Source organism: Carlito syrichta, unplaced genomic scaffold (genome assembly GCF_000164805.1).
Source record: "Carlito syrichta isolate Samal-C Ts95f unplaced genomic scaffold, Tarsius_syrichta-2.0.1 Scaffold307981, whole genome shotgun sequence".
Taxonomy (NCBI): domain Eukaryota; kingdom Metazoa; phylum Chordata; class Mammalia; order Primates; family Tarsiidae; genus Carlito; species Carlito syrichta.
In genome coordinates this window covers 1,572,320-1,585,233 of record NW_007252077.1, presented here as the reverse complement: position 1 = coordinate 1,585,233, position 12,914 = coordinate 1,572,320, and the positions used below count along the sequence as shown (strand labels likewise).

Here is a 12,914-nt window from a genome sequence, read left to right as displayed (position 1 = left end):
TTATTGTAGAGATGAGGTCTCACCAAGTTGCCCAGGCTGGTCTCAAACTCGTGGGCTCAGACCATTCTCTCACCCCAGCCTCCCAAAGTGCTGAGATTATAGGCGTGAGGCACCGCGCCAGGCCTATTGAGAGGTTTCTAACAGTCTGAATCCTGGGTGGAATTTCTATTTGGTGTCCATCAGATAACAGTCCTCTCAAGTCCTGTACTCATTTCTCTGGATATTAAAAAGTTCCTTTCCCCCCCCCCCACCCCCAGAAGTTCCTTTTTTTATCCTTGCCCTTCCTCCCTCCTCCTGCCCTCAAATCTTCTGATCAGTGTCCAACTGCTATTTTCACTCAGAGAAATTTCCTCTTAGCTCATTAATGTAGTAAGAAAGCTGAGTATAATGTCCCAAATGCACTTTCCTCAGAAATCTTTATTGATTCAGAAACTTAGTCCCTTCTGAAAAATACTTCTCAGAAAACCTGATTGTTAGATTAAATATGTTATGCTGGTTTTAAAGATACTTATGTTTGGAAAGCTTCCACACAGAGCTGTTGCCAAATAGGCCCTCTCTTGTGTTTAAATGGGTCTCCTACTTTACTTTCATTTTCTTCTACTGTTTCACTTTTAAAAATCTCATTGTCTTGGTTGTATTTTTCAGTCAAGTCCTAATTCGAAGCAGAGTCCTCAGGGAAAATGGAAAATACATTCCCAAACAGGTACTCATTTATCTTTTATTAAAAAGCCCCATCATTCACTACAGAGAGCAGTAGATTTGTAAATGTTTTATAAGGGGACTCTTTGGGGAAAGCTGAAGGTTGGCAACTCAGTAATCAAGCTGTGACCTAGTGGTGTTTGCTGTCATTGTGACCTCACTCTTGTTAGGAAATTGTTTTTAAATGTGACTCAGCTAAAGTGTCAGTTCAGCTGCCAAGTAGGCTGACAGCTCTGAGTGTAGCAGCATATTCTGAGGGCCTTCTGACTAAACCCTCTGGGGAATAATTTGACAATTTTCTATGTCATAGTTCTTAGACTTAAAAAGCTTTTCTTTCTACTAGTCTTTCTTGACACGAAAATATTACTTCAACAACCCAGAGGATGGATTTTTCAAAAAAACCAAAAGGAAGGTAGTGCCACCTTCTCCTATGACCGGTATGTTTATTCCCTTCTCTCATCTTTGAGGAAGATTTTTAACATGGGTTATTGAGTACAGTGGGGTGGAAGGGGAGCATGTCGTTGTATTTAAATGTTAAACTGTAGAAGTTGGTCATCTAAAATTAGATAGAAATTATCTAATACAGGGATCTGTGGAAGTGGAGTTCTCTTTTTCAAGTAAAAACTTCTGAGAACCCCTGTGTTTAAAGTGGATTTTTAAAAAAATAAGCTCTCAGCTGGTGGAGTAGGCAGGCCAGAGCCATTGTCCCTGTGTCTCTCCTTGTTTCTGTTCTCAGGACCCATGATTCTGTGGAGCATAGATGGGAAAGCATTCCAGCCCCACCTCCCACCCATGCCTGGATCCCATTGCTGACAGATGGCTACCCAGCTTCTGCCTGAGTGAGGAGAAGCTCATGCTTCCCAAGACCAGCCATTTTTTTGTCAGACATGATTGCCTAGTTCATTCAAAAATTTTGGCTCTAACATATTTCTTACTTCCACTCATCCCAGTTGTGTGAAAAAGACAGCATGTTTAAACTAAAACAAAATAATTTGTTGTTCTGTGCTGACCTCTCACTTCAGTACTACTCATTTCTTTAGGTGAGATAACCAGCTATTTTAATACAGAAGTTACTAGAGTTAATTTTTTTTTTTGAGTTCTCACTCAGTCGCCCAGACTGGAGTGCAGTGGCCGCTCCCGGCCACTGCAGCCTCGACCTGCTGGACTCCGGCGATCCTTCCGCCTCAGCCTTCCGAGTAGCTGGCCCGGCTGATTTTTTGATTTATTGTAGAGATGAGGTCTGGCTGCCCAGGCGGGTCTTGAACCCGCGGGCTCAGGCAATCCACTCACCTCAGCCTCCCAAAGGCACGGGATTACAGGCTGAGCCACTGAGCCCGGCTAATTTTTTTTTTTTTTTTTGGGTGACTAAGGAAACAAAAGAAACATATGAAAAGATACTTGGCCTTACTAATAATCTATGGAATACAAATGAAAACAAGATGTCCTTTTTTTTAGCCCACTGGGTTTTCAAAGATTGAAAAGATTGACTACAGGCCACATGCAGTGGCTTGCACCTGTAATCCCAACACTTTGGGAACCCAAGGTAGGAGGATTGCTTGAGGCCAGGAATTTGAGACCAGCCTTGGCAACTATCAAGACCCTGTCTCTACAAAAAAAAAAAAGAAAGAAAGAAAGAAAAATTATCCGGCTGTGGTGGTGTGCTCTCTGTAGTCCCAGCTACTCGGGAGACTGAGGCAGAATTATCATCTAAACCCAGGAGGTGGAGGTTGCAGTGAGCTGTGACTGTACCACTGTACTCCAACCTGGGGACAAAGTGAGACACTGTCCCAAAATAAAAAAAGAAAAGATTACCCACAGCTTCTATTATCAAGGTCAAGGAAAGTTAGGCCCTGTTACCATTGGCGGGAGTGTCAAATGGTGGGGTCTTGTTGAAGGATGGTCTGACAGTATCCATCAATTTCAAATGTACAAATTCTTTGACCCAGAATTATTCTAAGAAGGTCTTTTACATAAACATATCTATGTACAAGATTTATGTATAAGATAGCAGCATTGTTTATTGGCAAAAAAATTGGAAACAATCTCAAGGTCTACCCAAAAGTGATCAGTGTGACCACACAGTAGAATCTTATGCAGATATTAAAAATATTGAGAGAGATATTATGGCATTGTAGAGTGCCATTTATAGTATATTAATTTTTTTAAGTTAAGCAAAATAGTAGACATAATACTTCTATTGTATATGTATACACGTAAATTATTATGTAGATATATAGAGAGAGAGAAAGATAGAGGGACTTACAATAAGCAGTTAAAAGTGTTTGGAGAAGCCGGGCTCAGTGACTCAGCCTGTAATCCCGTGCCTTTGGGAGGCTGAGGTGAGTGGATTGCCTGAGCCCGCGGGTTCGAGACCCACCTGGGCAGCGAGACCTCATCTCTACAATAAATCAAAAAATTAGCTGGGCGTGGTAGCGCACGCTTGTAATTCCGGCTACTGGGAAGGCTGAGGTGGAAGGATCGCCGGAGCCCGGCAGGTCGAGGCTGCGGTGGCCGGGAGCGGCCACTGCACTCCAATCTGGGTGACAGAGTGAGACTCCAACTCAAAAAAAAAAAGTGTTTGGAGAGTGGACTCAGAGGAACTGTCTATATCATACATTTTTATGTTGTTTGAATTTTTTTTTACATTGAGCTTATTTTTAATTATCAAATACATTAAAAATTTACAAAGATCAGGAGAAAGTCCCTGCCAACAGAGGTAAATTCTCATGGTTTCTTGTGCTTTTATCTAGATCCCACTATGCTCACGGACATGATGAAAGGAAATGTAACAAATGTCCTCCCTATGATTCTTATTGGTGGATGGATCAACATGACATTCTCAGGCTTTGTCACAAGTAAGTTACAGACCCAGCAGACTTGATGTTTATTTCATCTATGTTCCTTTCCCATGTCCCTATTCAGAGACATCTAAGTACTGCTAAGACACTAGGATCACAGGTCCTGTATTTTTATGTGGAAACTGATAACATTCTTTGAACAAAAAAATTAAATATGCTATGATTTTTGTAACTCTTGCCCCAAAATGATCCTAAGTTCATGATGTGGATGCTTTTTTTTTTTTTTTACTAGATACTCAAACAAGTGACTTGCTAGTTTGTCTCCAAAACTAATATAATATTCTAGTTGGGTAGGATAAAGGGGAAGCCTATTTCTCCTCCCACCCCCACCCCGGAAGCCTATTTCTACTTTGACCTCATTTGTTAGGTGTGGGGGTGAGTTTTCTGTTTATTTGTTTATAAGTTGATTTGATTTTAATCAATTTGGCTTCTTAGTAACATGTATATATAGTCCACTTAGGGTTTAATGGGTCAGTGCAAGTTTTTCCACATTTTAGGTCACAGCTCAGTTTGAGTTCCTGTTTCCTCAGCAATATAGAAGCTGGTATTATTCAGGGACACTAGAGCAGAGTGACATTTTGATTGTTTTTCTTCAGAATTGCCACAGATTTCCTTGCAGAAATCATTTTCCAAAAGCTATGTGGCACAGAATTCCCACCTCTTTAAGGAAAGATTCACACTTAAACTCTCTTAAAAATAAAACAGCTCAGAGTGATTGTGAACTTTTTCTTCTCTGCAGCCAAGGTTCCATTTCCATTGACCCTCCGTTTTAAGCCTATGCTACAGCAAGGAATTGAACTGCTCACATTAGATGCATCCTGGTAAGAACTTTTCTTTTATTTACTAAAAACACAAACCAAAATCTAAAACTGGTGTGTCTCCAAAACGTCAGGATTTCCAGTTTACATACTTCACTGGAATAGATTTTTATAGGTTTTTTTGTTTTTGTTTTTTTTCCCATTGAAACTTCATTAAAAGTATCCCTGGTTGGAAGGCTGAGGCGGAAGCATCGCCTGAGCCCAGCAGGTTGAGGCTGTAGTGGCCATAAGCATGCCACTGCACTTCAGCCTGGGCGACAAGAGCCATGCTCCAACTCAAAAAAAAAAAAAAATACCCCTAGTGGCTTATGGCAACTTTTACATGAGTCTTGCAAAAGGAGAGGATGTGCTAATCTCTTTTCTCTAGCTTCTCGGGGCTTAGAATGCAGGAATGGATATATCAGCCTCCAAAAAGTTAAACGATTAAGTCAGTAATATTGGCCAGGCAAACCTTTTTAGCAATACCCTGGGACTTATGGGAATGGATGTTTGTATTATATTTTTCTAAAATACAATACTAATAATGGTAACATTAATAGTTTTCATGAGTTCCAGTCACTGCTAGGTGTTTTGCATTTATTATTTTATCCTCATAGCAACTTATGAAGTCTATGGAGGAATTGAGATTGAACCACAAAGTCTGTCCAAGTCCAGCACTCATGTCTTGTTTACCACTTTATTTATTTATGTATTTATTTATTGAATAGGAGTCTCACTTTGTTGCCAGGCTGGAGTGCAGTGGTACGCTGCTCACAGCCACTGCAGCCTCAACCTACTGAGCTCAGGCGATCGATCCTTCCACCTCAGCCTTCCAAGTGACTGGAACTACAGGCATGTGCCACCATGCCTGGCTACTTTTTTGATTTATTGTGGAGATGAGGTCTCACCAAGTTGTCCAGGCTGGTCTCGAACCCGTGGACTCAGGCAATCCTCTCACCTTGGCCTCCCAAAGTGCTGGGATTATAGGCGTAAGCCACTGCACCCAGCCTTATTTTTTATTTTTTAAGAGATTGCTCCTTCTGTATACTACTTTCTTTTTTTTAGTAGCAAAATAATAAAACCTGAAATTTGAAAGGCCCTTAGAAAACAGAGTATCTGGAACCCAGTGATGCTGCTTCTTATGGCCTCGCCTGACTGTTTTTACTGTGACTTCCCAAACACTGGTATAAAAAAGATGTCAAACAGGAGGAGAATAATGGGCAAAATGGGAATCTCCATGGGGCATCTTGACTCACTACTTGGTTTGAGTAATGCTGCTGCTGGTTGTATGTGAGGAGCAGGACAGACCAGATGTTGGAGAGTCTTGGCTGTGCACAGCTCTACTAAAGGAGGAAAGCTGTACTTGGCATAAGAAGTATGACTCTATTAAACTTGAACCTTGCAGTCTCATTTGGGCTAAACAAAAACTACATGGGATGTAGAAAAGCTTATTTATCTTTTCTCAGCATCTGGACGATATGTGAGTGACATGCTCACATGGACAGATGGGAGGCTAGAACCGGAGTGTACAATTACTATTGTTGATCAGCACCATTACCTACCGATAAGTCATTTACTTACCTGCAGCCTGATGGAGTAGCCAAAATAAACACCTGCTGTTATGTGTCCTAAGTATTGGAATGAAGTGTGGATCTTTCCATTTACATATCATTTTTCATACTCATTTTAGTTTTTATCATATGGAAGCATATTTTTTTTATGGGAGCAGGGTAGGAAACTTAAGCTAAAGGAAGCCTTGGTGATGAAGTTCAAACTTGGAATGACTTTACCAGTAGCTGTAGTCCTCAGTATTGTCAGTATTTCCTGAAAGCCACCTCTAATCCTCCCTTGTAAATATGGAACACACTGACACTTGTGATTTCCTCTAGAAAATGAGATTCAGGAAGGAGACCTCTTTCAATTTTTATTGAATACTTCTGTGTTGGTAAGACTGCCTTAACAACTTGAATTTCTTCTGTAGTTGTGCTTTGGATAAATATACCTTATCCCAGTTGATTTTTTTTTTTAAAGGATATGGGGTTCAATTCAGGGTTAGGTAGACAAATGCTCATTATGTAAGTACCCTTGTTGATGAGGTGTGCCCTCCTCCCCCCCCATTGATTTCTTTACATACATTGAACAACTTTTGAATGGTAGAAGAGTGTGAGCTAAATTAAACAACTAATTTCTAAATAACTACCTAAACTGTTTTTGCTTTTGCTTTACCAGGGTAAGTTCTGCATCCTGGTACTTCCTCAATGTATTTGGGCTTCGGAGCATTTACTCTCTGATTCTGGGCCAAGATAATGGTAAGAAGCGTGTCAGGTTTGATAAGCAAATACTTCAGTAGATAAATCATCCATGCCAAAGCCAGAAAAAGCACATAGGTTATGCTATTTGTTAGCACAGTCAAATACAATGCTTCATTCCTTAAGTTTCTGAAAGAGTCTTACCAGTTACAGGGATCACATTGAAGATCTGAATTCTTCCTGGCAATCATTGGGGCAATATTTGATTCCCCAGAATCTGATACCTTCATGTGCGGGATCTACTACCAGCAATGTAAGCCTGTAAACCTAAAGCTTAAAGAAGGCCTGGTTTGATCAGTTAGTTCATTCACTAGATTCCTTGCCAGTACTGATCCTGTCTCTCTTGTTTAATGACTGGCACCACAGAAAGGTTACTTAACCACTCCAATCCTCTGTGTGCTTATATGGAAATAGGGACCTTATTAGTTAACCTGCAGGGTTGTTAGGAGCAGATGAGTTAGAATACGCAAAACACTTAGTAGGTACCTGGCATATAGTACTTGCTCAGTAATTGGTGGCTGTTATTGTTAAAATTTGAAATACAGTTTAGATCTTCCTTTATTTATCTCTCTTCTGCAATTATCATCCCCGTTTTTCAGTAGAGTAGCTTTCTCAGGGGCACATAGTGTGTGACAGAGTAAATCAGTAACCTGTCATCCAGTTCTCTAACCCACCACTGAGCAGCTGTGAGTGCTGTATAAGGCCCATTTCTCCCTCCTGGTGCTGGGATGCTTGCCGAGACTTGGTCCTCACAGAGGTATGTCTTACGCTGCAGCTGCTGACCAATCACGTATGATGCAGGAACAGATGACTGGAGCTGCCATGGCCATGCCCGCAGACACCAACAAAGCTTTCAAGGTACACTCCATTCGTCTTTCAGAGCTGCAGTGAGGCAGAGAGTTACTTTAAAAATGGATTCCCCACAGTGAGTGTAGATTGGTTCCATCATTTGAATTTAAATTTAGCAAGAATATATTAAGTTGGAGATTATTGGTACTTTTACTAGTTTTTAAATGTTTACTGGAATTTAATCTACACTGTAAATAAAGTTGTAAAACAGGCCAATCAGAGGTACCAGGTAAACATTTGGAATATTTTGAACCTTGTTGAAACCTATAGACATAGATGTAAGTTGTATTTTTAAAAATTTGATGCTTAGAGCCTTTTCATGAAAGGATTCTGGAATTTATACTATTCAGTATAATTTTTGTACAGCGAAATATTTCATAGTACAAACTAGAAATAAAAGGGAACATCCTCATCCTGATAAAGGACATTTACGAGAAACTCACAGCTAAGTAACATCATACTTAATGGTGAAAGAACTATATGGTTTTCCTCCAAGATCAAGAACAAGACGGTCGGGCGCAGTGGCTCAAGCCTGTAATCCCAGCACTTTGGGAGGCTGAAGCGAGAGGATCACCTGAGCCCAGCAGGTTAACCCTGGGGTGGCTGTGAGCATGCCATTGCACTGCAGCCTGAGTGACAGAGTGAAAATCTGACTCAAAAAAAAAAAAAAGAGCAAGACAAGAACGTCTGCTCTTGCCACTTCTATTCAACATTGTACTGGATATTCTAACCAGGGCAGTTAGGCAAGAAAAAGAAATAAAAGCCATTCAGGTTAGAAAGGAAATGCAAGTGTCTCTGTTTGCAGATGGCATAGTCTTGTATATAGACTACCCTAAAGAATCCACAAGAAAAGTAACAGAGCTAAAAAACAAATTCAGCAATTTTGAGATATAAAGTCTACATACAAAAATCAGTTGTGCTGGGCTCGGTGGCTCAACCTGTAATCCCACGCCTTTGGGAGGCTGAGGTGAGTGAATTGCCTGAGCCTGCGGGTTCGAGACCCACCTGGGCAGCGAGACCTCATCTCTACAATAAATCAAAAAAATCAGCTGGGCGTGGAAGCGCATGCCTGTAATTCCGGCTACTCCGAAGGCTGAGGCGGAAGGATTGCCGGAGCCCAGCAGGCGCGGCTGCAGTGGCCGGGAGCGGCCACTGCACTCCAGTCTGGGCAACAGAGTGAGACTTCAACTCAAAAAAAAAAAAAAAATCAGTTGTGTTTGCTTGTTTGTTTGTTTGTTTGTTTGTTTGTTTGAATCAGTGTCTCACTCTGTTGCCCAGGCTGGAGTGCAGTGGCATGTTTATGGCCACCGCAACCTTGACCTGATGGGCTCAGGTGATCCTTCTGCCTCAGCCTTCCAAGAAACTGGAACCACAAGCGTACGCTACCACACCCAGCTAATTTTTTGATTTACTGTAGAGACAAGGTCTCGAACCCCTGAGCTCAGCAATCTTCTTTCCTCGGTCTCACAAAGTGCTGGGATTACAGGCATAAGCCACCATGTCCAGCTTAAAAATCAATTGTATCTCTACACTTTGGTAAGGAGCCTGAAAATAAAATTAAAACAATTCTATTTATAATAGTATCAAAAGGAATAATATAAATAGGAATAAATCTAACAAAAGAAATACAAAGCATGTAGTGCAAATTACAAAACATTACTGGACGAAATTAAAGAAGACTTAAATAAAAAGAAAGACATCCTTGTTAGTGGATTAGGAAACTTACTATTGCTAAGATGGCAATACTTCCCAAATTGATCTACAGATTCCACACAGTTCTCATAAAATCCCACCTATCTTTCTTATAAAAATTGACAAGCTGATCCTGAAGTTGATAGGGAAATGCAGGGAAACCAAAATAGCCACACACACACACGCAAAACTGTTAAAAAAGAACTTCCTAGTTTTAAAACTTACTACAAGTTGGGCTCAGTGGCTCAGCCTGTAATCCCGCGCCTTAGGAGGCTGAGGTGAGTGGATTGCCCGAGCCTGTGGGTTCGAGACCCACCTGGGCAACTTGGCGAGACCTCATCTCTACAATAAATCAAAAAATTAGCCAGGCATGGTAACGCGCGCCTGTAGTTCCAGCTACTTGGAAAGCTGAGGCGGAAGGATCGCTGGAGCCGAGCAGGTCGAGGCTGCGGTGGCCAGGAGCAGTCACTGCACTCCAGTCTGGGTGACAGAGTGAGACTCCAACTCAAAAAAAGGAAAGAAAGATACAGAAAGTAAAGTAATAGTTGCCAGGGGTTGGAGGAAGCAGAGAATGGGGACTATCTACTGTTTAGCATGGGGTTTCTTTTTGTGATTGTGAAAGTGCTCTGAAATTAGATAATGATGTTGGTTGCACATATTTATGAATATACTAAAAACCACTAAACTGTACACATTAAAAAGATAAATTTTATGGCATGTGAATTAGATCTCAAAAAAACATACCCATGAAGTAAAATTTGTATTGCACATTAAATTTCATAAAGCAACCTTTTTTTTTTTTTTTTTAAGAGACAGGATCTCACTATGTTGCCCAGGCTAGTCTCAAACTTCTGGGCTCAAGTGATTTTCAGCTTCCAGAGTTGCTGGTACTATAGGCATGTGCCACCATGCCCGGCTTATGAAGCATTTTTAAATTTATTTTTTATTTATTTATTTTTTTTGAGTTGGAGTCTCACTCTGTTGCCCAGGCTAGAGTGTAGTGGCGCTCTCACAACCACCACAGACAGCCTCAACCTGCTTTGCACAGGTGATTCTTCCACCTCAGCCTTCCAAGTAGCTGGAACCATAGGCGAATGCCACCACACCCAGCTAATTCTTTGATTTATTGTAGAGATAAGGTCTTCCCGAGTTGCCCAGGCTGGTCTTGAACCCACGGGCTCAGGCAATCTTCTTGCCTCCACCCCCCAAAGTACTGGGATTACAGGCGTGGGCTGCCACACCAGGCTGAAAAATGTGATTTATTGGAAAATTCTCCAAATTTGTTTCTGTTTAACATAGTAATACATGTAAATAATTATATGCCAAAGCAGTTTTATAGTTCACACTATCAAAGTCTATCTTCCAGTGATGAAATAATCAGTTACTGAACTTCGCAAAGTGTACTGAAATGCCATTAGGTATTTAGACATGAGGTTGGAAGAGATATTCTTAGGCCCATTGAAGATATTCCTGGCTGTTTATGGCAAAGCATCTTTCACTCTGCACAGTTTAAACTGGATGACCCTTGCTAAAAGGGCTCAAAATCACAAAGCACTGATTTCTCTATTGTATATCTCTCAAGTGCGGGGGAAGCACAAAGGTACTTAGTGGGTGGGAACTGAGAGAAGGATTTTTATAGTCAGACCAAAATTCAAATCTCAGCTCCATTAATTACTAGTGCCAGTGACCCTGAACAAAGCATTTGACCTCTGTTAGTCTCCTTGTCTGTAAATTGATGGGGAGGAGGGAAAGAGGGGTGGGGAGCAGCAGTATCTACCTAGGATTGATTGATTGGACTCGGACATGTAAAGAACTTATCCCAGCTTCTGGCCCAGAGTAGGCAGTCAACTATAGGTCAACCACAGCTGTCACTAACAAACCCTTTCTCCTTACCCTGGTGTTCTCTTCCTTTGCAGACAGAGTGGGAAGCTTTGGAGTTGACAGATCACCAGTGGGCACTAGATGACGTCGAAGAAGAGCTCATGGCCAAAGACCTCCACTTTGAAGGCATGTTCAAAAAGGAATTACAGACCTCTATTTTTTGAAGACTGAGCAGGGATTAGCTGTGTCAGGAACTTGGAATAGTGCTTAACTTTCTAACTTGCATCGGAGCTGATGCCTCTTGGATTTAAAAGGAGGATGCAGGCATGCAGCAAGGCTCGTTCTTGTCCAAGCTGGGTTCCCCTTTATGTCTGAAACTAGAGGAAATAAGGAGGAGTATACTGGGTGACTTGCTATTTTTAAATGTTTTAAATGTTCCTTCTGGTGACTTTAGTAATAAAAGTCATAGAAAGGAGGAAAACTCAGGCTACTGATAATATGTAACATTTTAGCAAAAATTCAGTCTTGGGAAGAAGCATTGTTAATTATAACTATGCGCAGTCAGCCTGACGTCTAGCCACAGTTAACTCCCTTCTTCTTGGGATCCACACACCCTGCATTTTACCTTTAATATTTTTATGGTATTTTTAACTTTCTTTACAAAAGTAAAACATTTTTGCAATCAAAAGTTTAGGAACTATGGGTGAGCAAAATGAAAGTCCCTGCCTTGTTGATTTTGAGCCTACAGAATGACAGAGAGAACAGTTGTGTCCAAACATCATTCAAATAAACTCTTTTCAGTGTAAATATCCCAGGCCAGGACAGACTTTGCAAATCTTTTATAGCTCTTAATATTGTCCAGTGAAAATCAGTGACCCCAAAGGCACTGCCAGATTCTCAAGTGCCTTTGGGATCTTCAGAGACAGGTTAAGTAATGCGAGGTCTTGATCTGGACACCTGAGTATTTCAAAATCCATTGGCAAATCAATGGTGCTATACTGTAAATGGCTACTCAGTTGGACAAAAGATCTCATTTCCCAGTTACTCTGAACAAGAGCGTTTGCACACCTGTAAGAAGGGAGAGAGCAATGGTTGGCAGACACATAGGTACAGTGCCCAGGAACAATTCTTTCAGGATTGACGGTCCCAGGGAGTTGACAGGGTGCCGTTTCCATACCAAGAGGTGGATGTTATTTGCATGCTAAGCAATGTAATCAAGAACAAATGACTCTTGACTCTTGAATTAAACCATCCTGTTTTCTCTTCTTTGCCTGTGAGAGTGTTGCCTCTGCGGGTCACTAACAGCTTCTGCCAACAGCTAACAAGAGTTTGTTCTGGAGCACTGCCGGGAGTCTAAGGTGAAAGAGACATGACCTTTGCCCTCAAAGATCTTATGAGAGAGACACATGAGGCTTTATTTTGAGGTCACAGAACCTCTTTGAGAATCTGATGGAAGCACAGACACAAATTTCCCGTGTAACCCAGGTGCGTTGGCAGACCCTCTAAAGCTTATTCATAATGACCCACAGACCTAAATTAAGAAATCTTGACCTTTAAAGATACTTAAAATGGGCTGGACTCGGTGGCTCGTGCTGGACTTGGCTCAGCCTGTAATCCCAGCACTTTGGGAGGCCAGAGCAAGTGGATTGCCTGAGCCCGCGCATTTGAGACCAGCCCTAGCAACTTGACGAGACCTCATCTCTACCATAAATTTAAAAAATTACCTGGGCATGGTAGTGCACGCCTGTTCTTCCAACTACTTGGAAGGCTGAGGCAGAAGAATCGCTAGAACCCAGCAGGTCGATGCTGAGGTGACTGTGAGCATGCCACTGCACTCCAGCCTGGGCAATGGAGTGAGACTCCAACTCAAACAACAACAACAACAACAA

General features: G+C 41.5%; 1 protein-coding gene across 2 annotated transcripts in view; it reads left to right on the top strand.

Moving 5' to 3' along the window:
* EMC3 (ER membrane protein complex subunit 3) overlaps positions 1–12,291 on the top strand; it is a 20,945-nt gene extending 8,654 nt beyond the window's left edge. The window contains exons 2-8 of one of the 2 annotated variants that reach the window (XM_021715869.1): positions 646–703; positions 1,043–1,136; positions 3,450–3,554; positions 4,297–4,378; positions 6,584–6,663; positions 7,439–7,521; positions 11,125–12,291. In XM_021715869.1, the coding sequence (XP_021571544.1) occupies positions 646–703; positions 1,043–1,136; positions 3,450–3,554; positions 4,297–4,378; positions 6,584–6,663; positions 7,439–7,521; positions 11,125–11,145 (523 nt within the window). In that variant the 3' untranslated portion in view covers positions 11,146–12,291. Of the gene's footprint in view, positions 1–645; positions 704–1,042; positions 1,137–3,449; positions 3,555–4,296; positions 4,379–6,583; positions 6,664–7,438; positions 7,522–11,120 lie in introns of both variants that reach the window. The other variant, XM_008064736.1, reaches the window with a different exon arrangement.
* Positions 12,292–12,914: the final 623 nt, after the last annotated feature.